Here is a 27,982-nt window from a genome sequence, read left to right on the forward strand (position 1 = left end):
AGCATTTTTTTTCAGGACCACAATAAGCCAGTTTACTTGTAAACTAGCCCTTACTTTCACCCTCCAAACTGCATAACAACTTCACTGGAACTCTTTGTTTGCTGTACCAGTCAGGATCTTTCTAAAGGCTCCCAAGCCTGCCATAGTAAGGCTTCATTCACATGGAGGAACATGGTGAGGGATTTGGTGTTGAATTTCAGTGCTGAAAAAAATGCCTCCCATTGGCAGAAAAGGAACCCATTGAAGTCAATGGGAGGCATTTTTTTCAGCACTGAAATTACACACCATTTTCCTCTGTGTGAATGCACCCTAATATAGAGTCATGAGAGAAACAATTAAGCAAAAGGGAAAATTATGTAGCCCTGATCTAATAAGCAGCTATAGGTAAGTTAAAGAAACAAAACCGGGCGTGCTAGTCCCTTCCGCTATTGTAAAAGTAAATAAAAAACACATCCCCATATCATTAAAATGCCAAGGTTAGTAGCATTTAGGGGGGGGGGGGGATAAAAATATGGGACTGTTACAGGTACCACAAATTTTTCGACGCACTTAGGTTTTAGAGGAGGAAAATAGGGAAAAAAAATTTTGGAGCAAAAAATGGTAAAAATATTTAATATATGGGAGTTGTAGTTTTGCAACAGCTGCAAGGCCACATTGTATCCTAGGGAAAGGAGGTGATTTAGAACTCTTATTTATTTCATCTTTTTTATTATATATTTTTAAAGCTTTTTTTTTTTTTTTTTTTACTATTTTATTAGTTCCTAGGGGGCTTGAACATGCGGTCATTTGATTGCAAGTGCCATAGACGGCAATACAACTGTATTGCCGTCTATGGGACTTTCTGTATATTACTATTACGGCTGGTCATAGACTGGCCACAATGGTAATATAGCAATGACAAGCCTGGGAGCCTTCATTAGGTTCATTAGGGTAGTTTACACCTTGGGTGGGGGGGAAGGGGCCGCCAATACAGACCCGGCATCCACTGTAATAGGCAGATGCCGGGGAGGGTTAGACGCCGGCACATGTGCTGGGGCCGGTGTCTAACCTTGGGGGGGAAAAAAAGTGCGTCTTATAGTCCGAAAAATACGGTGTGTATGTATGTATGTATGTATGTATGCATGCATGTATATGTGTTTATGTATGTATGTAAAAAAAAAAAATATATATATATATATATATATATATATATATATATATATATATATATATACATATATATAGCAAATGAACCGCACTCCAAAAATCAATAAAAAAGTGAGGATTTATTCAATATATATTTTTATTTATTTTTGGAGTGCTGTTCATTTGCTGCATTATCTACATATTGCTACATGTGGTCATATGCCTGATCACTTGGAACTTGTACCCACTGACCGGGTTCTGGTGATGCTCTATATCACTGTGTGTGTGTGTGTGTGTGTGTGTGTGTGTGTGTGTGTGTGTGTGTGTGTGTTTTTGTATATATCATATAGAGATATAACATGATATTGGTTGTTGTTTTTTTCAAAATAGTTGATTGCTTTGTTCTCAGTTTTACTAATTAAAGCTTTGTTTTCCTTTTCTAGATTCGAAGTTCTGGCTAAACAGTATAAATTGATGTACCCCTCCTTAGAAATCAATATTGAAAGTGAACTTGCCAAACTTAAGGTATTTCAGTTATACCTTTGGAAGCAAAATATGTATATGGTTTGGTTATGCCTAATAAGTCAATTATAGTGCCAGGTTTTGCTTCATTGAAAATTTCAGCTGATTATGATAAATCCATTAAAGCTAAGCAGAAATATTATTTAGGATCGTCTATCACATAGAAATAATCAGAAACATGAGATATATATATCTCTGAAAAAAAATGTGAAAAACAAATTGAGTAGAGATGAGCGAGTACTGTTCGGATCAGCCGATCCGAACAGCACGCTCCATAGAAATGAATGGATGCACCTGGTAATTCCACTTTGACGGCGGCCGGCCGCTTAACCCCCCGCGTGCTGGCTACGGCCATTCATTTTTATGCGAGCGTGCTGTTCGGATCGGCTGATCCGAACAGTACTCGCTCATCTCTATTAATGAAGTTTTTTTTACTTTAAAAAAGTAAGTAAAATAATACGCCAATAAAATGCCGTTATTAAAGGTTATAGCCCCACCCCCGACAACACCATACAAAATAAAAATTGCCGTAACGGAGAGGAATAACTATTTTATAAAGTTTTTCAGTGGCACTTTGTGTTTTCACTTCTTTTTTTTTTTAATAACACAATTTTCCTCCTATTTTGTTTATATTTTCCCAGATATAAAAAATTAAAACACATTCGAAAATAAAAACAATATAAAAATAAAGCCCTATGTGTTCCCAAAAAAAGACTCAAAAATTAGTTGAGTGAGACATATGAGAAAAATGTTACAGCCCTCAAAACTGCACATATACAATAAACCTAAAATGTGTCTGGTCCTGGACCTTAAATTGGCCTGTTACTGAAGTGGTTAAAATTCAGATTTTTTTTTTTCCAAAATTTCCACCAAATTTCCTGTTATTTTTTTCATAATTAAGCACAAAACCACGAAGATGAAGTACAGTGTGTGACGAAAAATACATCAAAATCACTTTACATTAAAGTGTACTAAATTTATTACTGCATAAAGTGACATGTCATATTTGAAAAAAAATTAATTGAGCTTTGTCAGGAAGTTAATAACTGGCTTTGGTGGGAAGGTGTTAAATGGGTTGTCCATGATATACAGGATAACGCAAGGAGACTAGGGAAGGTGGAAAAATAAAAGGACTTGTCCCCAAGCGCTTTCTGGTCCAATGGTTCCCCCGGTGCTGCTTCTGGTGGATGTCGTCTCACATGACCGCTGAGGCCAAGCAGCCTAAGGAACGGGCATGGGACTTAACTTGCATACTTCACCCCGGTGCAGTGGAAGCTTAATTTTTCACCTTCCCCGATGAGCTTGTGGGAAACTGTATATCCTGGACAACCCCTTTAACAAGCGACTTGTACTGTCGATCGGTGCTCCCTCTGTTTATGTAATTAACAGGTTGTCTTGTATTCCTGCTTTGTTTCATTAACCCAAAAAGACATCCCACACACACACACAAAGTAAAATATAATAAAGTTTATTAATACTTACTAAAAACCAAGTAACATATGACAAACAATACAAGGGAGGAATGTAAATACATAAAAGTACTAGTGAATAGTATCATATAAATAACCCACAACCATGTACAAAGTGTTAAATAGATATTGAAAGATGTAAAGGTATATACCATATCCTACAAATATATGCTATTAACTCCAAGAAGTCATACATGGTATACATAGTGGTAAACATGCGAGCTAACTCCCATATAGAACACATACCACGCTGTGTGATGGACCCGACGCGCATTTCACCTTTACATTTTTCAATATCTATTTAACACTTTGTACATGGTTGTGGGTTATTTATATGATACTATTCACTATTTGACCATTTTTTGGATATTACCCGCTGTAATGGTACACTAGTACTTTTATGTATTTACATCCCCCCCCCTTGTATTGTTTGTCATATGTTACTTGGTTTTTAGTAAGTATTAATAAACTTTATTATATTTTACTTTCTGTGTGTGTGGGATGTCTTTTTGGGTTATTGAATTCTATTTTCTTTCCACACTTTTGTGATGAATTAGCCTCATTTGTGATTCTAATGCTGCTCTAATTCCTTAGGGATTATAATATCGTTGTGAGTAAGGCCTGGGTCAAATATGTGTTCAGTATTTCGTTCGGGGAGTCTGCATGGGGACCCCCTGAACAGAATCCCGAACTCATTGACGAGCAGTGAAAGCGACTATAGGTCCATGTGTTTTCCGCACAGTGTCCGCACGAGTCATGCTGAGAGGAAGTAGTTTATGAAGTACTTTTCTCTCAGCATGTTCTGTGCAGTCATCACGTGGAAAACGCGTGGACTCCATTATAGTCTATGGGTTCAGTGTGCTTTCATAAGCTTATCGCTTGTCAATGCGTTCAGTATTCCATTCGAAGGGTCTCCCTGCAGACTTCTTGAATGGAATGCCAAACACAGATGTGTACCAGACCTAATCTATTAGCAGTGCACGTAGCAGATTGCCTTAATATATGTATAAAGGTCTGTTCAGCTTTCATCTGCTAATTTACAGGTCCAACAATTTGACTGTTTGTTGAATGGGTTTGAAAAGTGTCCGGCCGTGAGCGCCGGTGAGCATTTTATGCTCTCTCCGCGGCGAAACAGCTTTTTTTTTTTTTTTTTTTTTTTTTTTCTTTTCTTTTCTTTAAACCGGACACAGTTGGACATGCAGTACTCTGTGTCCGGTTTAAAAAAAAACCAAAAACAAACAAAAAAAAACCCTGTTTCGCCGCAGAGAGCATGAAACGCTCACTGGCACTCACGGCCGGACTCTGCATGACAGGTTTCCTTCTTCGGCAAGCAGAAGGCGGAACCCTGATAACCGAGTCCAGACGCTGGTGTGAACCGAGCGATAGTGGATGGGGCGTTGGGAGGAGGTGATAGGGGGGTATTATCACAATCCCGAAGCTTTTGAGAGACCACACTCAAAAGAGGGACTGTGAGTAATCCTCTTCTGCTTCAACATGTGGGCTGTCCAAGAAGGAATTGTTTCTGAGCAGGCTGTTCATAAGCCTGTGACAGTCCTGGATGAAGATGCTCTCTCTTCTGAATGTGACACCATTCTTGGAGAATCCTGCAGCATTCTTGATTGCCTTAACAGCAGAAGTAGTTTGTAAAGTACCAAGTGGTATGAAATGTTGTTCCTGGCACAGAATCCTCGAGTTCATGTTCCACGGTGTCCAACAGGCCCTGTGCAAAATGGCACTCCTAGAAGAGGTACAGATATGTTCTTAGTACGAAGGGGCACCTGGTGCAGTCCAAATGATAATCTGGGAATAATAGCCAAGCCAGTATAAGTAAGTGCAGAGCAGAGTACTAGATAGCTATTTAAGGGTCTGTTCACACGGCGGAAACCTTTTCCGAGGGACTCTTCTATTTGAAATGAATGGGGAGACCTTTTTGCAAATGGATTCAGTGTCAAAATGCGCCTGCTACTTGTGAACTGATCTTAAGCAGTCCAGATGTGGGTCAAAACGGGTACTATGTCTAATTAGGGAGATATAGTACAGAGTTTTAATAGAGACCATACATTCCCTGATAAAGAATTCTGGGTAAGGAATATTTTAGGAGAGTTTCTGTTTTCCATTAATGAAGTTTATCTGCATATTTATTACTATCAGGTGTTAAGTGAATATGATTTTCAGGAGTCCAAAGGAGAATAATCAGCTGTGCAGGCAACTGGGGTGTGGTTGGAGGCAATAGAGAGCCTAAAAGCTGTGCAATATAGATATAAATAAATATATATATATATATATATATATATATATATATATATATATATATATATATATATATGCTACGCATATAGAAAGGGAAAAAAAGAATTTTTTTTTCTTTTTTAAAGGACTATGCTGAAAGAGTAAGACCCATGGTGAAGGATGGCGTTTACTTTATACATGAAGCTCTTCATGGAACTCCAAAGAAAATTTTGGTGGAAGGTGCAAATGCAGCACTTCTGGATATTGACTTTGGTGAGTAGTTTAGTTTATGACGCAGTCAGAAATAAATAGAAAATTCATGAGTAGTTTTAGGCCGGGGCCCCGCTTCTGGATATTGACTTTGGTGAGTAGTTTAGTTTATGACGCAGTTAGAAATAAATAGAAAATTCATGAGAAGTTTTAGGCCGGGGCCCCGCTGGCTGGAAATGCCGTGGTAAACATTGACGTTTTACAGTATTTGCAAAGTGGATGGGATTCATGCGAATCCCATTCCCACTTTGCGGAAAAAATTGCAGCGTGGACACGCTGCGATTTCCAAAACCGCGGTTTTGAAAATTGCAGCATGTCAATTATATCTATGGAAACGTCGGCGGCTTTCCTATAGATGTAATTGTAACAGAAGGTCTGCAGAGGAAAACTGTGAACTTTCTGTTGAATGCACTGTGGGAAGAACCGCAATGTGTTCACACCGCGGTTCTTCCCGCAGAGCTTTAGTGCTGCGTTTCTGCCCAGTGGAGCCTTAGCCTTTAAAGGGTTTACCTTCCAATGCAAATACTCTCCTATCTGCAGAATCGGGGAGATGTTGTGGATGTGTGGGAGCCAAGCCTGAACGCTGCAACTCCCCCTAATAACAGGAATGGGGGTGCCATGCACCCCAACCTAAATTTAAATATAGCAACGATTGTGCAGATGTGCTGCTGCTTCATTTATTTCTATGAAACTGCTGGAGTTAAACAGGCATAATACTTCAGCTTTCTCCAACAGACTTGGAGGAATGAATGAACTGGCCAACCCATCTGCCTGTCTATCTCTCTATTAATACTTGGGTGCAAAGTGCATCTTCATTAGTACATTTCCCAGCCATCTTAACCCCACCTTTCTGCAACTATTCCTTATCCGGTGGATACGAATGAGTTGCATTGACAGACAATCTCTTGAAGGTTTAGGTCTTACCTGGCGTCCCACAGCCAAAAAGTAAAACGGAGAAAGAAAGGTTTTGTTGTGTTTATGTTATAATAAAAGTTGAAGAGCTGTACTCTGCAGTTTTAGCTAGTACTTCCTAGTACCAGCATCGTATGCCAAATGTTTTTGCTATATTGGCGTAGGTCGCCTGCAAAGTATGTGTATATTGTAGTGTACGGTGAATCTAAAATGCAGTATAAGTTAGCATAGCCACAATGCTTACTTATGGTTAAATCGATAAGATATCTATGTTGATACTTATGAACAATATAATTGTTTTTAAATTTAGTTTTTAACCTCTTCCCGTTATCCGCCGTACTATTACGGCAGATGTCGAGTGTTTAACTATGGCGCTCAGGAGCTGGGTGGCCGCCATAACCGCTGGGTGTCTGTTTTAAACAGTAGACACCCAGCGCTAATGCCTACGATCAGTGCCTGCACTGATCGTAGGCATCAACCTCTCTGGTGTCTCGGTCAAAGCTGACTGAGGTGCCATTTTCCCTGCAGCGTGTGGGCTCCACCATTTTCCCTGTGATCACAGGTACCCAGAGTAAGCTCTGGGACTGGTGTCACGTTGCTATGACACCAGTCATAACCTTGTGAAGGCTATCTGGCCTGTCATTCTGTTTGTTCTATTGTAGGCTACTCTATGTAGCCTGCAATAGAAGCCCTTGTATTTTCCAATGCATTAGCTTTGTAATGCATTACATTAGTGATCAGTCCTCCTGTGGTTCAAGATCCCTAGGGGGTCTAACAAATGCAGAAAAAAAAATAAAAAAAAATGTATACTTAAAAAAAAATAAATAAATAAAAATGATAAAAGTTCAAACACCGCCCTTTTCCTAGAACACATGTAAAGGTTGGTTCACACTAGCTGTGTTATGTGGAATGTACGCGCAACTGCAAACGCTGTGCAGTTAACACATAAGCTAATCTGAACTGGGCATCAAAGTACTTAAATACTGTGAAACACATACACCTTGGGTATCCCTGTGTCCTGAAAACACCCGCTCTACAAATCTATAAAAAAAATATTTTTTCCTATATGGTAAATACCGTAGCTGGAAAAAAAAAATCTAAAGTTTTGCCTCTGCTTAAAATTTTTATTAAAAGTGATTAAAGCAATAGCAATTCCCCAAACTGGTACAATTAAAAAAAATCCACCTGGTCCAGCAAAAAAAAAAAAAGGACACCCTATGTATCCTCGTACACAGAAATATAAAACTTACTGGTGTCAGAATATGGTGACTTTTAGAAAAAAAAAAAAAATTAAGTGTGTTTGGATTTTTGTTAAGGGATTAAAATGTAAATAAAACCACATAAATTTGGCATCCTTGGATTCGTACCGAAACATACAGTATTGGTGACATGTTATTTAGCTGCACAGTGAACTTCGTAAAATCGAAGCCCATAAGAAAGTTGCAGAAATGCACTTTTTCTTCAAATCCACTTCAAATCTATTTCAGCTTTCCATTACATTGTACAGAATAATAAATAGTATCACAAAGAGTAAATCTAAAATATAACTTTTAATGATATTTAAGATAAAAAAACAAAAAGAAAACCCCCCAAATGTGTAATAAAAAATGTGAGACAGTGTCCTATCTATCTATCTATCTATCTATCTATCTATCTATCTATCTATCTATCTATCTATCTATCTATCTTTCTATCTATATGCATATGCACCCAGAATGATGGTATCCGGGTGTACTGATGTACTTCTCTCTCACAGTCACCAATGGACAAAATTTAAATCACCCAATATTGGATGATATATCGTGTATGGAGAGGTGGCATGTAACCCACTAGCAAACACTTAGTATATGCTTGGCTAGAGCACCAAGACGTCCTCCCCAATATTGTCAATTCTGGGATATACGGTGTAAAGCACTGCAGTCAAGAGCACACATATGATGTCCAATTGTACAGGAACACACCGTCTATAACTCCCCAATCAAGCTAGCAATGCTCTGTACTGATGGTGTTGTCTGTCTATTTAACAAGCTGGACTTGTATGACTATGTAAATGGCAAAGCCTAGTGTTTGATGTCTGGCATGCCTGCAGACATTACATGCTTATCTGCCTGTCTGCTTATTAAAACTATCCCTGAATTCCTCTGATAGATAAGTTGGAGAGGAACAAAAGGTGCAATAGCGAATGGTCTATGTGATGCTATATCAGTCTACCCCATGCACGAAAAACAACTCCTCTACACGTTTTGCTATGCGATATACATAGCTCCTGAGGAGGAGGATGATAATTATAGAGAACCTATGATGATTGCAGTTACAACTGCACTTCCTGTACCCTTGATGGTAGGGTGCAGTACTAAAAAGCTCTGCCGGCGTGCGTGCCGAAGAGACGGGATTTAAAGGCTAAACCACGCCTCCAATACACTCCCCTCCCGTGACGTGGCGTGTGCTGATAGGGCACACCCTTCTCATAGTCACGTGATGTATGGGGGCGTGGCCAAGGTCCATAACTTGCAGACTCAACCTGGCTGGAGAACCACAGGTCCCAGCCAGGTTTTAAATGACTATAGATCAGCCCATCTTGTTCTCCAGCCAGGTTACTTTAGTTTAAAAGCTGTGGACCTTGGCCACGCTCCCATGCATCACGTGACTATGAGAAGGGTGTGCCCTATCAGCACACGCCATGTCAAGGGAGGGGAGTGTACTGGGGGCGTGGCTTAGTCTTTAACAACTTGGACATCAGTACCCATAACATATACCGTATTTTCCGGACTATAAGGCGCACATAGGAACCTACGATTTCCTCAGAAATCGTAAGTGCGCCTTATAGTCTGGTGCGCTTTATATATGGATGGAAGTGGCGGCAAAGTCTGTGTGCCGCTTCCATACATACATAAAAGGCACCGTAAGGGTGCATTCACACTACGGAACGTGTTACAGCAGGGCTGCTGGACACTTCCCATTCATTTCTATGGGAAAAAAGCAGTCCATTCATTTCTATGGGGAGCGCTCGCATGCCGGCTCCCATAGAAATGAATGGGAAGTGTCCGGCAGCCCTGCTGTAACGCCGGCGTGTACGGCTGTGATACACGCTGGCGTTCCGTAGTGTGAATGCACCCTTAAAAGTTATATTAAACTTACCGAACGGTGCAGGGTGGGCAGGCATTCAGGCCTCCTCTTCCTCCGATGTTCCGTCCTCCTCCTCCGGCGCTCGCGAACTGATAATGGCCTGGGCGCATGCGCAGTAGCCGTAGTAGAAGCATTATGATATTGCTGATAGAGCCCCTTTAACTCCTCGCCTGCCGAGCGCTTCCAATAGAAGCGGCTGGCACGCGGGGGGGTTAAGCGGCCGCTGGCAAAGTCTGCGTGACGCCACTTTCAATAACATATAATGCGCACCGGACTGCGCCTTATAGTCCGGTGCGCCTTATATATGAACCGAGACGGACTATAAGGTGCTCATGGGCAATGCGCCTTATAGTCCAGTGTGCCTTATAGTCCGTAAAATACTGTATCTGGCATTATGCCCATAGTAAACCACTACAGTCCACCAATATATGGCTGAAAATGCTCACTGAACAGGATGGCCGGGTGCATACCTGGTCAGAATAGACATCGCAAGATAGGCTGATCTATAGTCATTTAAAACCTGGCTGGGACCTGTGGTTTATGTACCTATTGGTTTAAGAAATTACTTATATGACAGCTGAAACCCTCCCAAATGTTTTTTTTTCTTTTTATTAAGTAAATAAATTGGCTTCACTGGCGAAATATTGATCATTTAATAAACACAGAGAGGTCAGATTTTGGCAAGACAAAAGTTTTGTTGCCTTGTCATATAATGCACCCAGTCCTAGTTTACAGCTTCACCTGTGCTCACTAATTGATCGGTTATTTAATGGGTGTGTATAAAAAGAACTCCAGCACCCATTCACTTGAACTGCAACTTCACCTCTGACATGTTAAAAATCAACCCTGTGTCCAAAGCCTTGATTATCAAGAGTCTAAAGACCAGATCCACTGCAGAGGTGGCTGACATCTTTAATGTGTCCCAGCATCAAGTACAAAGAATTAAAAAAAAAAAATTTGAACAGACTAGAGATGTTTTTCACAAGCACAGGTCCAGCAGACACCGCAAGACAACTGTTCAGGAGGAATGTTTGTTGGTTAGAAAATCAAAAGCTAGCCCCTCTTCCACTGCAGCAGAGCTCCAACAGGCCTGGTCACCTGAAGTCCCTGTGTCAACTAGAACAGCTTGTAGGATTCTGTCTCAAAATGGCCTCCATGGTCGAATTAGTGCCCAGAAGCCAGCACTAAACAAAAGGCAATTAAAAAAAACCTTGTGGCATTTGCCAAGACCCACAGTCTGCTAAACAGATGGATGCTGGAAAAGTGGCAGAAGGCGGATCTCAGATGAATCTTCAAATACTGCAGGAGACCTGCTAGAGCCCATATGGATCCACGATACACCCAGAAAACATCATCATGGTCTGGGGTTACATTCAGTATGAGGGTGTGAAAACATTTGCAAGGTGGAAGGCAATATCAATAGCCAAAAATATCAAGAAGTATTACCGTATACGCCGAGGCCCCTAATTTTACCACAAAAAACTGGGAGAACTTATTAATTCGAGTATAAGCCGAGAGGGGGGAAATGCAGCAGCTACTGGAAAATTTTGAAAATAAAATGGTTGGAATTTTTGGGTGCAGTAGGTGCTGGGAGGGGGTGTTTTGGGTGTCGGTCTGCCCCTTCCCTGAGCTTGAGGACTGGGTGTGTCCCCCCCCCCCCACTTGGAGCTCAGCCTGGCTGAATATAAGGTATCTGCAGTGCTCCTATTAACCCCTTCCCGACGGAATAGGATCACTGCAGATACCCTATATTCAGTAGACCGGGCACTTTCAGACACAGGGATACCTAACGTGTATGTGTTTCACAGTGGTTTTCTACTTTGAGGGTGGGTTCACACCAGCGCCTGATCTCCGTTATGCAGGTTTCCGTTTCTTGCCCGAGAAACTGGGCAGGAGAGTGAATCTGGCAGGTAGTTTTAAAAGCCATTCATGGGTTTGAAAAGTGTTCGCCGGTGAGTGTCTTCTACTCCCCATGGTGAAAGATTTATTTTTTTTTTTTTTTTTTTTTTTTTTTTTTTATTATATATCGGACACAAAGTTGGACATGCAGGACTTTCCATCCGGTAAAAAAAAAAAAAAACAAATAATGGTTTCACCGCGGAGAGAAAAAGACTCTCACCGGCGGGCAGTGAATGTCAGAAAATGGAAACCTGCATAACAGAGATCAGCTAATGACTACCGTAATGACTCAAGTGTAAGCTGAGGCAGACTTTTTCGGTACAAAAACTGAAAAACTCTGCTTATACTCGAGTATATGCGGTATCTTCCTCTTACATTCTCAATCATAAAAGGGGTCAAATTTTGCAGCAGGATGGTGCTCCATCTCATACATCATCTCCACATTAAAGTTCCTCAAGGTAAAGAAGGTCAAGGTGCTCTACGACTGGCTAGCCCAGTGACCAGACATGAACATCATTGAGCATGTTTGGGGTAGGATGAAAGGAAGCTTGGCAGACAAAACCAAAGAATCTTGATGGAGGAGGAGGCATGTAAGACTGCATTCTTTGCTATTCCTGATGACTCCATCAATAAATTGTATGAAACATTGTCGAAACGCATGGATGCAGTCCTTCAAGCTCATGGACGTCATACAAAATATTAAATATGGCTCTAATAGCAGCACAACTTCATTCACTAATGTTATGAAACATATCTTTGTATTTGAACTGAATTATTAGTTTGATTTTCACATTACTTTGTGACAAAACTGACCTTTCTGTGTTCATTAAATGATCAATATTTTAGCAGTGAAGCCAGTTTATTTTCTTAATAAAAAAAAAAACACATTTGAGAGGGTTTCAGCTTTCATACGAATCATTTCTAAAACCAGTGGATGAATGTAAAGTCAGGTTATAAGTAGAGATGAGCGAACACTGTTCGATCGAATAGATATTCAATAGAATATCAGGCCGTTCAGGGTATTAGATTCCAATCGACTACCATGAGGCAAACGCATTAAAAATTCGTATCCCATCCCATCTTCCTTGGCGCTTTTTTTTGTACCAATTACTGTGCATGGGAGGTGGGATGGGAATTACGACAACGGAGGCATCGAAAAAAAATCGGAAAAAGTAATTGGCTGGCTAAGTCAGGTGACCTCCAATTTATACGAATGGTGGATTTAACATTCGGTTAATTTGAGACTGTGAACTATGTCCCTGAGAAAGGGATAGATGTACAGGCAGGGTTAGCTAGGGATTTGCGTTATTTAGGTGGGAGTGTACCTAACCCAGCTCTTTGGGGCTCTATCTCATTGGGATCCCTGTCAGCTTGCGATATGTGCGAGCTGACTTTTTCCCCATAGGAATGCATTGACCAGCGTTGATTGGCCAAATGCCATACAGAGTACAGCATTCCGCCAATCAACGCTGATTCTGCCAGAGGCTTGTCTGTGAGGAGGTGGAGTCTAAGATCGGACCAGAATGGAGACCACTGTGGACCGATTTTAGACTCCACCTCCTCAGACAGAATCAACGTTGATTGGCCGAATGCTGTACTCTGTATGGCATTCGGCCAATCAACACTGGTCATTGCATTCCTATGCCAAGATGTAGCAGTGCTGGCTGTGCACTCAGCTTGGCTACTCCGGAGATGCAGCCAAGCTTAGCACATGGCCAGCGCTGCTACACCGGTGAACGTTGAAGACCCCACCCGCCCACATTCTTGCACACACTATTATACCACATAGTGGCCCCTTCACCCAGCATTATGCCACACTCTGGACACTCATGTTCAATTATTATACTCTGGGGCCTTTTCAGAACCCAGAGCATAATAATCGGAGAACCAGGAGGGATCCAAACATAAAAAAAAAAAAAAAGCAAACACTGGTACTTACCCATACCTCCCAACCATCCCGGATTCCGGTCCCAATCGGAGGTATGTCCCAGTTTCAATTCATCGGCAGAAAAATATTTGAGTGAGACTGCGGAGAGAGCTGCGAGGGAGCGTTGGAAGGGGAGTATACGTGTTTCTTGTGTTAAACATTGAGGGAACATAATGAAACTGGGGGCAGATGAAGGAGGAGGGAGAATGGCATGACACTTTAGCACATAAAGGGATGAGAATGGCATGACACTGGGGTAGATGAAGGGGGCATGAAACTGTGGGCAGAGATAGAGGGGGGACATGAAACTGGGGGCAGATGAAGAGGTTATATGAAACTGGGGAGAGATGGAGGGGGGGACATATAATTTACGGGTGACTGTAGGAGGATTATAATGTGTAGGGACACATGAAAAATAAAGGAGCATGGGCAAAGTCAACATAAAAGTGAGTGGAGCCAAGTTTGCCATGCTGCGCTGCGCACACCACACATTTAGTCCCTCTTTCTGCTCTTCAAAAGTTGGGAGGTATACTTACCTATCCCTGACTTTGCTGTACTTCCTGCTGATGGTGGCCATCTTCAATGACGTCGGGACGTCATGTGACCCAGGGGGCCTGTGTCTTAATGTAAAGGAGGCAGGCCCCAGTCATGTGAAGTCAGGGGCGTCACACAAGTAGGCTCGAAGCCTGCCCGGAGAGGCAAGTAACACAGTTTTTTATGTTCTCCTACCTCTCCTGGGCCTCCAGTCATTATACTTTGGGGGCGGGGGGGGGGGGGGGGATCTCAAGTATAATAATATTGTTTGTGGGGCCCGCGGTGTCACATACTGATCCCGACCGCTGCCAGGATCAGTAAGTAAATAGGGCCTGTTACCGTCAGGAGTATCTCCAGCCAATAGTGGCCAATTAAAATAAAAAAAAATTATTATTTTTTTTTTTTTTAAAAAAAAAGCACGCAGCGGTAGTGGCTGTGGCTGGGCCCCCTAATGTCCCGGGCCCTGTGGCAGCTGCTACCCTGATAGTTACACCCCTGGTGTAAATGTTTTATATGTTTGTATAAGGTGCATAAATTTTAATTTTTGATTAAAAAAAAAAATAGTTCAAAAAGTAGTTGTAATAGTTTATACTACATAATATGTATTGAAAATATAAAATCAATAAAAATGTTGAAATGAAAAAAAAAATTAAAAGTAGTTCACATCAATGTTACAAATTAGTAAAATGCCAAGACAAATTGGCAAAATGCCAAAATAGTAAAAATTTAAAGTGGAAAAAAAGATTTACTGTAGCACTCTCAAAATGTGACACTGAAAATTTTACTTTAGCTAGCATATCTCTATATTATAAAAATGAATTCTCTAATGCAACCCAAACGACTTTACCGTTCTTCACCAAATTTGGAACAGAGATAACTTCAGCTCATCCGGGAAGGTTTAAGATGAGACTCCAACTCACTCAGACATACCGTTGCTGAGATACAGCATTCCAAACACAATGCCCACCGCCTTAGCCAATACAGACCTGCAAGTCTTTCACTCATATTCCAACTGCAATACACACAGTCACTCCACATGCACAGTACAACACTGATATCCAAAATGATACACGCATCAGAGGATTAGATACACAGATCAACACACAGTATCACATGCCAGAGGATTAGATACACGCGTCTGCACACTGTCCCACACACCAGAGGATTAAATATGCTCTTCTGCACACAGTTCCACACACTGAAGGATTAGATATGTGCGTCTTCACATGGTTCACATCTGCACACAGTACCACGTGCTGGGGGATTGGATACATGCATCTGCACATAGTACCACATGCCAAAGGATTGGATACACGCTTCTGCACACAGTTCCACACACACACCAGAGCATAAGATATGCACGTCTGCACAACACAGTACCACATGCCGTAGGATTAGATACGCGCATCTACACACAGTTCCACACAGGGGAGGATCAGATACGCGTGTCTGCACACAGTACCACAAGCCAGAGAATTAGATATGCGTCTCAGCACACAGTACCACATGGGGGAGGATTAGATACGCACGTCTGCACACAGTACCTCATGGGGGAGGATTAGATACGTGCGTCTGCACACAGTTCCACATGCCGTAGGATTAGATATCCGCCTCTTCACACAATTCCACACGGGAGGATTAGATATGTGCGTCTGCACACAGTTTCACACGTCGGAGGATTAGATACTTGCGTTTGCACAGTACCATATGCCGGGGGATTGGATACATGTGTCTGCACACAATACCACATGCCAGAGGATTGGATATGCGCATCTGCACACAGTTCCACACACTAAAGGATTAGATAAGCACGTCTGCACACAGTACCACATGCCGTAGGATTAGATTCGCGGCTCTGCTTACAGTTCCACACGCCAGAGGATTAGATACGCGCGTCTGCACACAGTACCACATTCTGTAGGATTAGATACGCGCGTCTGCACACATTTCCACACGCCGTAGGATTAGATACACGCGTCTGCACACAGTACCACATGCTGTAGGATTAGATATGCGCGTCTGCACACATTTCCACACGCCGTAGGATTAGATACACACCTCTAAAGAATACTACACGGAAGGATTAGATACGTGCGTCTGAACACAGTGCCACACTTTGGAGGATTATATACATGCCTCTGCATACAGTACCACATGTCAGAGAATTAGATACGTGTCTTAGCACACAGTACCACACGGGGTAGGATTAGATACGCGCATCTGCACACAGCACCACACGCCAGAGGATTAGATACACGCCACTGCACACAATTCCACACACCGGCGGATTAGATACATGCCACTGCACACAATACCACATGGATGAGGATTAGATACCTGCATCTGCACACAGTACCACATGGGGAAGGATTAGATAGATGCCTCTGCACACAATACCACACGCCAGAGAATTACATACGCATCTCGGCACATAGTACCACACGGGGGAGGATTAGATATGCGCCTCTGCACACAGTACCCCACGCCAGAGGATTAGATACATGCGTCTGCACACAGTACCACACGCCAGAGGATTAGATATGTGCATCTGCGGGCCAGAAAAACTTATAATGAGATTAAGGCCCCACATTGCGTAAACGTTTTATTTTTTATTTTTTTTATTTTGCTGTGATATTTTGAGCCAAAGACAAGAATGGCTACAAATGGAATGGGAAATATATAGGAAATTCTTATTCTTCTACCTTCTGCTCAATCCACTCCTGGCTTTGGCTCAAAAAACCGCAACAAAATTTGTAACAAAAAAAGCTGTGTTTCCGCAATGTGGGGCTTCAGCCTAAAGGTGTACTTTGAGCACAAGGAACATCAATGTCAGATCGCACCGTCCGTCGACGTTTTATCCAAAGTGGACTTCATAGGAAACGATCAAGGAGGACAACATTGTTGAAAACAAATCATAAAAAAGCCAGACTGGAATTTGCCAACTACATGTTGACAAGCTACAAAGCTTCTGGGAGAATGTCCTATGGACAGATGACACAAAAATCAAACTTTTTGACAAGGCACATCAGCTCTATGTTCCAAACGGAAAAATGAAGCATGTCTGGAAAAGAACACTGTTCCTACTGTGAAATATGGTGGAGGGTCTGTTATGTTCTGGGGCTGCATTGCTTCATCTGCTACAGGGTGTCTTGAATCTTTGCAGGGTACAATGAAATCTTTAGACTATCAAGGGATTCTAGAGAAAAAGCTGCTGCCCAATGTCAGAAAGCTTGGTCTCAGTTGCAGGTCATGGGTCTTGCAACAAGATAATGACACACAGCTGAAAACCACACACCCACAAATGGCTAAAAGTAAAACATTGGACTATTCTGAAGTGGTGTTCTATGAGCCCTGACCTAAATCCTATTGAGCATCTTTGGAAGGAACTGAAACATGCCGTCTGGAAAAGGCACCCTTCAAACCCAAGACAACTGAAGCAGTTTGCTCATGAGGAGTGGGCCAAAATACCTTTTAAGAGGTGCAGAAGTCTCATTGACATTTACAGGAATCGTTTAATTGCAGTGATTCCCTCAAAAGGTTGTGCAACAAAATATTAAGTTAAGGGTACCATCATTTCTGTCCAGGCCTGTTTCATGAGTTTTTATTTATTTATTTAACCCCTTCCCGCCGATGGCATTTTTTGATTTTCGTTTTTCGTTTTTGACTCCCCTACTTCTAAACCCCATAACTTTTTTATTTCTCCGCTCCCAGAGTCATATGAGGTCTTAATTTTTGCTGGACAATTTTTTCTTCATGATGCCACCATTAATTATTCTATATAATGTACTGGGAAGCAGGAAAAAAATTCAGAATGGGGTGGATTTGAAGAAAAAATGCATTTCTGTGACTTTCTTACGGGCTTTGGTTTTACGGCGTTCACTGTGCAGCCAAAATGACATGTCCCCTATATTCTGTGTTTCGGTACGGTTCCAGGGATACCAAATTTATATGGTTTTATTTACATTTTGACCCCTAAAAAAAATTCCAAAACGATGTTAAAAAATTTTTTTTCTAAAAGTCGCCATATTCCGACGGCCGTAACTTTTTTATACGTGCGTGTACGGGGATGTATAGGGCGTCTTTTTTTGCGGGGCCGGATGTACTTTTTAGTTCTACCATTTTCGGGAAATGTTATTGCTTTGATCACTTTTTATTCAAATTTTTATCAGAATTAAAACAGTGAAAAAACGGCGGTTTGGCACTTTTGACTATTTTTCCTGCTACGGCGTTTACCGAACAGGAAAAATATTTTTATAGATTTGTAGAGCGGGCGATTTCGGACGCGGGGATACCTAATATGTATATGTTTCACAGTTTTTAACTACTTTTATATGTGTTCTAGGGAAAGGGGGGTGATTTGAACTTTTAATTCTTTTTATATTTTTTTATATTTTTTTTTTACTTTTTTTTTTTTTTTTTTTTTTTTTTGCATTTATTAGACCCCCTAGGGGTGTTGAACCCCAGGGGGTCTGATCACTAATGCAATGCATTACAATGCTAATGTATTGCAATGCATTGCAAAAAATCATCTCTTTTGCAGGCTGTATACACCAGCCTGCAAAAGAGAGAATTTGCAGACCGGCTGGGAGCCTTTAACAAGGCTCCCGGCTGTCATGGCAACGGGGGGGTCGGCCCTGGAGCATGCTCCAGGAGCCGGCGATCCCTGCCAAAATGGCGGTGCCCATGCGCCGCCGGGAAAATGGCGCCTCCGGCGCCTTTGACAGCAGCGCCGGAGGGGTTAATGCCTCCGATCGGTCCGGGGACCGATCGGAGGCATCAGAGCCGGTTGTCTACTGCTTAAAGCAGTAGACACCCAGCGGCTATGACGGCCTCCCGGGCGGTCGCCATAGTTACAGACCCGACACGCGCCGTACTATTACGGCGCATGTCGGGAAGGGGTTAAACCTGATGAAGCTTGGTTGAAAAGCAATGTCTGACTTTAACTTTTTCATTCTCTCAGTATTTCGCAGGCTTCTCTAAATGTTGTTGGGATAACTTTAACCTCTTCCTGTATATCCCTGTTAATGTACAGCAGAGACGCACTCTGACCTGTCGCAAGTGACCAGTCCCAACCCGCCTTGTATTTTTGCCATTGCAGGCCAGCCTCCACGTGCTGAGATCGTGGGAGTGGACCTGCTTCTATGACAGATGGGAGCCTTATGAAGGCTCCCAGGCTTGTCAGAGGAATATTTCTATTGAGGCTGATTTATGTAGCGAACCTCCCATAGTTGTATTGCAATCCTAGACCTACAATTAGACAATTGCAGGTTCAAGCTCCCTAGAAGGGCTAATACAATAAAGAAAAAAGAAAAGTAAAAAATTAGAAAAAAATATTTAAAAATTAAAATTTCAACACACAAAACCAACATATAATTAATTTATATTTATAAAGTAATTTGATTATTTTAACTTTGAAAATACATGCCTTCCATATAGAAAGTTTGAACCCCCCCCCCCCACACACACACCAATATTCACCAAATTTACTATTGACCATAATGAATCAAATGGTGCTTTCCTCTTCTGTATCTCTGCCTCCATTGCCAAGATATCGCGGTTTCCTTCAATATATGCAATTTTGCTGTTAGTAGCAATAATAGTATTGGCACTTTTTGGAGCAATGAGACCATCCTCATAGCTCAAACAAGCCATGCGCATTTTGGCAGAAACAGCGAATATCTTGGCAGTAGAAGCACTCCCCCCCATCTCACCGAGCGCTTCCCCCCCCATCTCTGCCCCCCAGTCTCATGTCCCCCTGTCTCTGGCCCCATTATCTTGTCCCTCGCATCTCTGCCCCCAGTATCTTGTCCCCCCATCTCTGCCCCCAGTATCTTGTCCCCCAATCTCTGCCCCATCATTTTGTCCCCCCCATCTCTGCCCCCAGTTTCTTGTCCCTCCCATCTCTGCTCTCAGTTTCTTCTCCCTCCATCTCTGCCCCCAGCTTCATGTCTCCCCTTCTCTGCCCCCAGTTCACTTCATCTGCCCCCAGTTTCTTTCCCCCATCTCTGCCCCCCAGTCTAATGTCCCCACATCTCTGCCCCCAGCTTCATGTCCCCCCCCCCTACATCGGCCCCCTGTGTAGTACGACTCACCTTTGTCTTTGACCTCCGCTGCTGTCTGTGCTGGCTGAGTGCACATTTCTCGTGCTGCTGCCTGTGGCGTATATGTAGCAGAGCAGGCCCGGCGTCATAGCAACCTGACGCCGTTGCTCGCTGTGCTTCATGTACAGTGCCTACAAGTAGTATACAACCCCCTGCAGATTTAGCAGGTTTACACATTCTGAATTAACTTGGCATTGTGACATTTGGACTGTAGATCAGCCTGGAAGTGTGAAATGCACTGCAGCAAAAAAGAATGTTATTTCTTTGTTTAATTTTTTTTTAAATTGTGAAAAGTTTATTCAGAGGGTCATTTATTATTCAACCCCTCAAACCACCAGAATTCTGTTTGGTTCCCCTAAAGTATTAAGAAGTAGTTCAGGCACAAAGAACAATGAGCTTCACATGCTTGGATTAATTATCTCTTTTTCCAGCCTTTTCTGACTATTTAAGACCCTCCCCAAACTTGTGAACAGCACTCATACATGGTCAACATGGGAAAGACACAGGAGCATTCCAAGGCCATCAGAGACAAGATCGTGGAGGGTCACAAGGCTGGCAAGGGGTACAAAACCCTTTCCAAGGAGTTGGGCCTACCTGTCTTCACTGTTAGGAGCATCATCCGGAAGTGGAAGGCTTATGGAACTACTGTTAGCCTTCCACGGCCTGGACAGCCTTTGAAAGTTTCCTCCCGTGCCGAGGCCAGGCTTGTCCGAAGAGTCAAGGCTAACCCAAGGACAACAAGGAAGGAGCTCCGGGAAGATCTCATGGCAGTGGGGACATTGGTTTCAGTCAATACCATAAGTAACGTACTCCACCACAATGGTCTCCGTTCCAGACGAGCCCGTAAGGTACCTTTACTTTCAAAGTGTCATGTCAAGGCTCGTCTACAGTTTGCTCATGATCACTTGGAGGACTCTGAGACAGACTGGTTCAAGGTTCTCTGGTCTGATGAGACCAAGATCGAGATCTTTGGTGCCAACCACACACGTGACGTTTGGAGACTGGATGGCACTGCATACGACCCCAAGAATACCATCCCTACAGTCAAGCATGGTGGTGGCAGCATCATGCTGTGGTGCTGCTTCTCAGCCAAGGGGCCTGGCCATCTGGTCCACATCCATGGGAAGATGGATAGCACGGCCTACCTAGAGATTTTGGCCAAGAACCTCCGCTCCTCCATCAAGGATCTTAAGATGGGTCGTCATTTCATCTTCCAACAAGACAACAACCCAAAGCAAACAGCCAAGAAAACCAAGGCCTGGTTCAAGAGGGAAAAAAATCAAGGTGTTGCAGTGGCCTAGTCAGTCTCCTGACCTTAACCCAATTGAAAACTTGTGGAAGGAGCTCAAGATTAAAGTCCACATGAGACACCCAAAGAACCTAGATAACTTGGAGAAGATCTGCATGGAGGAGTGGGCCAAGATAACTCCAGAGACCTGTGCCGGCCTGATCAGGTCTTATAAAAGACGATTATTAGCTGTAATTGCAAACAAAGGTTATTCCACAAAATATTAAACCTAGGGGTTGAATAATAATTGACCCACACTTTTATGTTTAAAATTTATTAAAATTTAACTGAGCAACATACCGTATATACTCGAATATAAGCTGACCCCCCCTAATTTTACCACAAAAAACTGGGAAAACTTATTGACTCGAGTATAAGCCTAGGGGGGAAATGCAGCAGCTGCTGGAAATTTAAAAAATTAAAATGGCCGAGTTCTTGGGTGCAGTAGATACTGGGGAAGGGGAGGGGGTGTTTTGGTTGTCTGTCTGCCCCTTCCCTGAGCTTGAGGACTGGGTTTTTTACCCCCAGTTGGAATTCAGCCTGGCTGAATATAGGGTATCTGCAGTGCTCCTATTAACCCCTTCCCGACGGAATAGGAGCACTGCAGATACCCTATATTCAGTAAACCGGGCACTTTCAGACACAGGGATATCTAATGTGTGTGTGTCACAGTCATTTTCTACTTTGAGGGCAGGTTCACACTAGTGCCCAATCTCCGTTATGCATAATGGTTTCGCCATGGGCAGCAGAAGACGCTCACCAACAGACACTGAATGTCGGTTTCTGTCCTCTCCCGACAGAAAACGGAAACCGGCATAACTGAGATCAGGTGCTGGTGTGAACCCGCCTTTATATGAATTATAGGGAAAGGAGTGATTTAGAACTTTTATTTATTTAATTTTTTATTATATATATATTTTTTTAAACTTTTTATTTATTTATTTTTTTACAATTTTTTTAGCCCCCCCCCCTGGGGGATTTGAACCTGCAGTCATTTGATTGCAAGTCCCATAGACGGCAATACAAGTGTATTGCCGTCTATGGGAGATTCTCTACATTAATATTACGGCTGATCATAGACCAGCCGTAATAGTAATATAGCGATGACAGGCCTGGGAGCCTTCATTAGGCTCCCGGCTGTCGTCGGAACAGGTCGGCTACTGCGAGCTCGCTGCGCAGGAGCCAGCCTGCATCTTTAAATGCATGGGGCAGGCCTAAGGGGGGAGGACATCTCCGGAGGGCACCTCCGCTGTAACGCTTACAGCGGAGATTCCAAAGCTTATGCCTACAATCATAGATCGCAGGCATAAGCTTCAGCATCTCTGTTGTAAGCATTACAGCGGAGGTGCTGGTTTCTATTGAGCAGAGCGGCGCCATTACATTTACATACCCGGCATCCGGACCCCGCATCCAGACGGGGCGGGTGCCGCAGCCCAAAGCATTGCCGCGCTCCTGCTAGGAGCGCGGCGATGCTGTACATTAAGAGCTTCAGAAGTACTTACGGTACTTCTGCTAGCAGGCTAGGAAGTAGCCACACGCCGGGTGCGGACCTGCGCTTACGTGGCCACGTCACCCGGCGTGTGATGGAGTGGTGGTGGGGGGGTGCGGGGTCTGCTATCCTGGCCTGCTAGCAGAAAATTACCGTAATGACCCGAATATAAGCCAAGGAGCACTTTTTCAGCACAAAAACTGTGCTGAAAAACTCGGCTTATACTCGAGTATATACGGTAACTTTTTGGTTTGTAAGATTTATGCATCTGTTAATAAATCCTGCTCTTGTTTGAAGGCTCTAACGTATTTGCATCTTATCAAACCTGCTAAATCTGCAGGGGGTTGAATACTACTTGTAGGCACTGTAGGACACAGGCAGCAGCAGGCCGAGACCTGTGTGCACTCAGCCAGCACACACAGCAGCAGAGGACAAAGACGAAGGCGAGTCGTACTACACAGGGGGCCGATGTAGGGGGGGAACTGAAGCTGGGGAGACCGACCGGGGGACACCCCTCCCCCCCCCCCTTGGACACCAAATTTCACCAAAATCCGTTCAGCCGTTTGGCTGTGATTGAGGAACAAACATCCAAACACACAAATTCACAAAAATTCACCTTTATAATATTGATAGGATTATGTCCAGAATAAACTAAAAAGTTAACCCCTAAACTTAACCCGACCTCCCCCACTTAACTTCAATTTAAAAAATATCTAGAGTACCCATATCCCTTGAGCAGTCATGTGACCGCTCCATGGACACTTTCTGATAATCCCACTGGATTCACCACTTCCGAAACGGAACGTCACCATTACTCTTCCACCTACTCTATCCCCATCAATACTTACCAAGCCTTCGTTTGTCCAAAGAATGGATCCACCCCCTCTTCCTGTCTTCTAGTGGTGGGCAGAATAAGTTAGTGAGGGGGGGGGGGGGGGGGGGAGATGAGATGGGTGTAACTTATTGGGTACTGAAATGGCAAATCTCTGGAAAAATTGCAAAATTGACTTTCCCTTATCAGCTGCGCATTCATTTTTGGAAATCAAGTGAATGCAACGCTCAAGGGTTAAAAATGCTCACTATCCAACTTATTAAATCCCTTCAGTGATGTAGTTTCCAAAATGGGGTGAAATATCTGCAGATTCCATTTCACTGGCAGTTCAGGGGCTCTGCAAAAGTGGAATGATGTCCCAAAACCAAACTGTGCTCCAAAATAGCGCTCCTTCCCTTCTCTGCCCAAACAGAAGTTTATACCCACATATGGCCTTTAACCACTTCTGGACCGCCCATAGACTATAAACTTCCGGAAGGTGGTTGCCTAGTTCTGACAGGACGTACCGGTACGTGCAGCAGAACTTGCTCCACTGCCCACGGGCCGTATCCCGCAGCGATTTGAAGAGAAAGTTCATGGAGTTTTCCTCTGCGGACTTTCTCTTCCCATTATATCTATAGGAAAGCCGCCGCATGAATCCCATCCACTTTGCCAGCACTGTACAACGCCGCAAATTTTCCCGCGGCGTTTCCGGCCCGTGGGGCTCCGGCCTTAGGATGCAGAAACGCAGCGGTTTGCACACCATTCATTTCATTTTAAAATCTATATATTTTTTATTTTTTGAGGCTATCATGTGTATAGATGTAGGAAAAAGCATTTTTTTTTTACACATTTTTTATCCTTTTCCCACTCTTTTTTTTTTTTTTTCTAAAAAGTTACATCTATCACTTTATTTTGTTATAAAACGTGAAAGCCCATTATGTTCTGAGTAAAAGGAGACCAAATACATGTAGGTTGGCAACGTAATAGAAAAACAATTTGCAGTTAAACTGGAACATGACTAAAACCTGAAAATGTCCCTGGTCTGGAAGGGGGGGGGGGGGGGTTGAGGATCTGCTATGGAAGTGGTTAAGGGGCTCTATCATACAGCAGAGAATAGCAGAGGGTGCTTGCTGAGACTTCCAGAGTGCATGCTGGAGGCTAATTAGCATATGAATAAAAATGAGCTCATTCAAAAACTGAGGCGATTTACATACAAAAGGTATGTGTGGAATATCCTTTCTAAACGCTATGCAAATATATGCTTAGTTAAAAATGAATTTTCCCAATGATAGAGCCCCTTTAAGTATGTTGTCCTGGGTACAACAGTGTCATAAATGTGGGGATAAACTGCTGTATGGGCACACAGGAGGGGGCACAGATGTGAAAGTTCGAAATCTCTTTTTGACTGCAGATTTAGTTGATTTTTGTATGCTATGTCACATATGGGGTATGTCACTATGGGGTATTTTTGTGCTCTGGAGAAATTGCATAACAAACTGTGAAACGTATTTTTTTTTACACGTGTAAAAGATTTAATTGAAGTTAATGGGAGTGTTATTTTTACACGTGTATTCTATACACGTGTGTTATGCTAAAATAGGCTCGCGTTAACTCAGTGTGCACGAGCCCTAAAATTGGCTAGTAGTCTGGCAGCTGGAATCTTAGATGGCAGCCCCACCCTCCAGAAAAAGGTAAGGTTAATTTGCATATGTGAAACACTGCATCTGTCACACTAAGGTTTCTTAGTAAAAAGGCTGGTGGCTGACATCCAAGATGGCAACTTCCAGAGAAAATTTAAGTCTTATTGTGACAAACTCCGTGTGTTGCCTATGCAACTCAGTTTTGCTATTATCTGGGGGCTTTCATTTTGTATGTCTTTTGCCAACTTTTCCTGATCAACCTGTGCAATCCACAAAAGTGGCTTTTGGTGTTCACATCACCTGCAATATTGAGATGCTTTTTTTTTTTTTTAAATGTAGATTGTGAGCCCCACATAGAGCTCACAATGTACATTTTTCCCTATCAGTATGTCTTTTTTGGAATATGGGATGGAAATCCATGCAAACACGGGGAGAACATACAAACTCCTTGCAGATGGTTTTTTGTCCTTGGCGGGATTTGAACACCAGGACTCCAGCACTGCAAGGCTGCAGTGCTAACCACTGAGCCACCGTGTGGCCCCATCTTTTTGTGTGTCTTGTCCTTTTCCATCCGCTCTCAACACATACCCTTGACTTCCATTACTAGGATGTGGTATCTACCTTGAGAGAGTGTCCCGAAATGTTGCAGATATGAAGAGAGGGAAAAATTATATACATTTACACCTTGATTTACTATAACATTGCAACATGCTGTCGGAGGGTGCATTCACACTGAGTATACGCTGACTGATTCTGAACCTTAAAACACGTTCAGAATCAATGCGTACAAAGCATTCATTTCAATGAGAGCCGGCATATGTGCGTTCCCATTGAAATGAATGGGCTGCTTTTTTCCCTATTGGTTTCAATGGGATACGCGCGTTTTTTTTTTGTTTTGTTTTTTTTGGGGGGGGGGGGGGTGTCTATGACCAGCCACAATAGTAATGTATAGAATCTCCCATAAAATAGTGGGAAAAAAAGAAGCTTTAAAAACCCTATGTTCAGCCAGGCTGAATTCCACTTTGGGGAAAAAGAAACAGTCCTCAAGCTCAGGGAATGGGCAGACAGACAATCAAAACCCCCTCCTCTTTCCCAGCAACTACTGCACCCAAAAACCATTTAAATTTTTGAAAACTTCCAGTAGCTGCTACATTTCACTCGTACCAATGCAGTTGAGCTTTTGACATGGAGCCCCCCCCCCCCAAAGAGGGGTATTTGGGCGTGCAGGCTGTATGTGAAAAGGAGGGTGATGTGGGGTGCAGGGTATGTATGAGCAAGAGGGGGGAATGGTGGTGCAAACTGTGTGTGAGCAAGGGAACCCCTCATTCTACCACACTCTTTCCCACCCACAGCCTGCACCACCCATTCCCCCTTCTTTCTCACACACAGCCTCCGCCCCACTTCACCCTCTTTGCTCACACACATACGTGTTTTAACGTTCAGAATCAGTCAGCGTATCCGTAGTGTGAATGCACCGTAATACATTCATTTAGACCTAAAATTAACACATTCACAAACAGTTAAAGGAGAAAATTCATCTGACAGTTTATCGTGCAATTTTTTCCAAGCAAAGAAATACCCCACATGTGGGTGTAAACTGATTTATGGGCAGACGGCAGTGCATGGAAGGGAATGAGAGACACTGGGTGTTTGAACAGCAGATTTTCCTGGAATAATTTTAATGTGCCATATCTCATTTGCAGAGTCCTTAGAGTACCAAAACAATGGAAACCCCATTTTAGAAACTACACCCCTCACAGAATTCATCAAGGGGTATAGTGACCTTTTTGACCCTACAGCTGTTTCACAGATTTTACTTACATTGGGATGTGTACATGAAAAATGACTAAAATGTCACTTTATCCCCAAAGTTTTCATTTTCACAAGGGGTTAAAGGAGAAAAAGCCCCCCACAGTTTAAACAATTTCTCCTGAAGATGGCAATACCCCCATATGTGGTCGTAATCTGCTGTATGGGAACATGGTGGGGCTTGGAATGGACAGAGCGCTATTTGCCTTTTAAAGGGCAGATTTTACTGGAATAATTTTCAGGTACCATGTCATATTTGCAGAGCCCCTAGAGTACCAATACCATGGAAACCCCCTAAAAGTGAGTCCATTTTGGAAACTACACCCCACAGAAAATTTATCTAGGAGTTTGGTGAGCATTTTGACCTCACAGCTGTTTCACAGATTTTATTAACATTGGGACGTAAAAATGAAAAATTACTTTTTTCCCCCCAATGAATCGTCCATTTAGCGCCATATTTTTAATTTTTGCAAGTAGTTAAAGAATTAAAAACACACCACAGTTTGTTACACATTTTCTCCTGAACACAGCCATACCCCATATGTGGTCATAATCTGCTGTATGGGTACATGGTGGGGCTCAGAATGGAAAGAGCGCTATTTGGATTTTGGAGGACTGGTAAAGTTTTCAGGTGCCATGTCGCATTTGCAAAGCCCCTAAAGTATCAATACAATGGAAACCCCTCAATAATTACCCCATTGTATAAACTACACCCGTCAAGGAATGTATGAAGGGGTATTATCAATTTGGAACTAAAAATGCTTCCCAAAAATTAATGTACAAAATGAAAATTTAAATTTTTAAAGAAATATGCCATGTCGGTGGCCA

The 27,982-nt window shown here is 42.7% G+C and overlaps 1 protein-coding gene across 1 annotated transcript in view; it reads left to right on the forward strand.

Moving 5' to 3' along the window:
• The window catches only part of LOC142197492 (adenylosuccinate synthetase isozyme 2), a 140,047-nt gene that overhangs the window by 91,420 nt on the left and 20,645 nt on the right, over positions 1-27,982 (forward strand). Inside the window, exons 8-9 of the mRNA XM_075267793.1 lie at positions 1,569-1,650; positions 5,492-5,618. Coding sequence (XP_075123894.1) covers positions 1,569-1,650; positions 5,492-5,618 — 209 coding nt within the window. The remainder of the gene's footprint in view (positions 1-1,568; positions 1,651-5,491; positions 5,619-27,982) is intronic.

Source organism: Leptodactylus fuscus, chromosome 3, assembly GCF_031893055.1.
Source record: "Leptodactylus fuscus isolate aLepFus1 chromosome 3, aLepFus1.hap2, whole genome shotgun sequence".
NCBI classification, from domain to species: Eukaryota; Metazoa; Chordata; class Amphibia; order Anura; family Leptodactylidae; genus Leptodactylus; species Leptodactylus fuscus.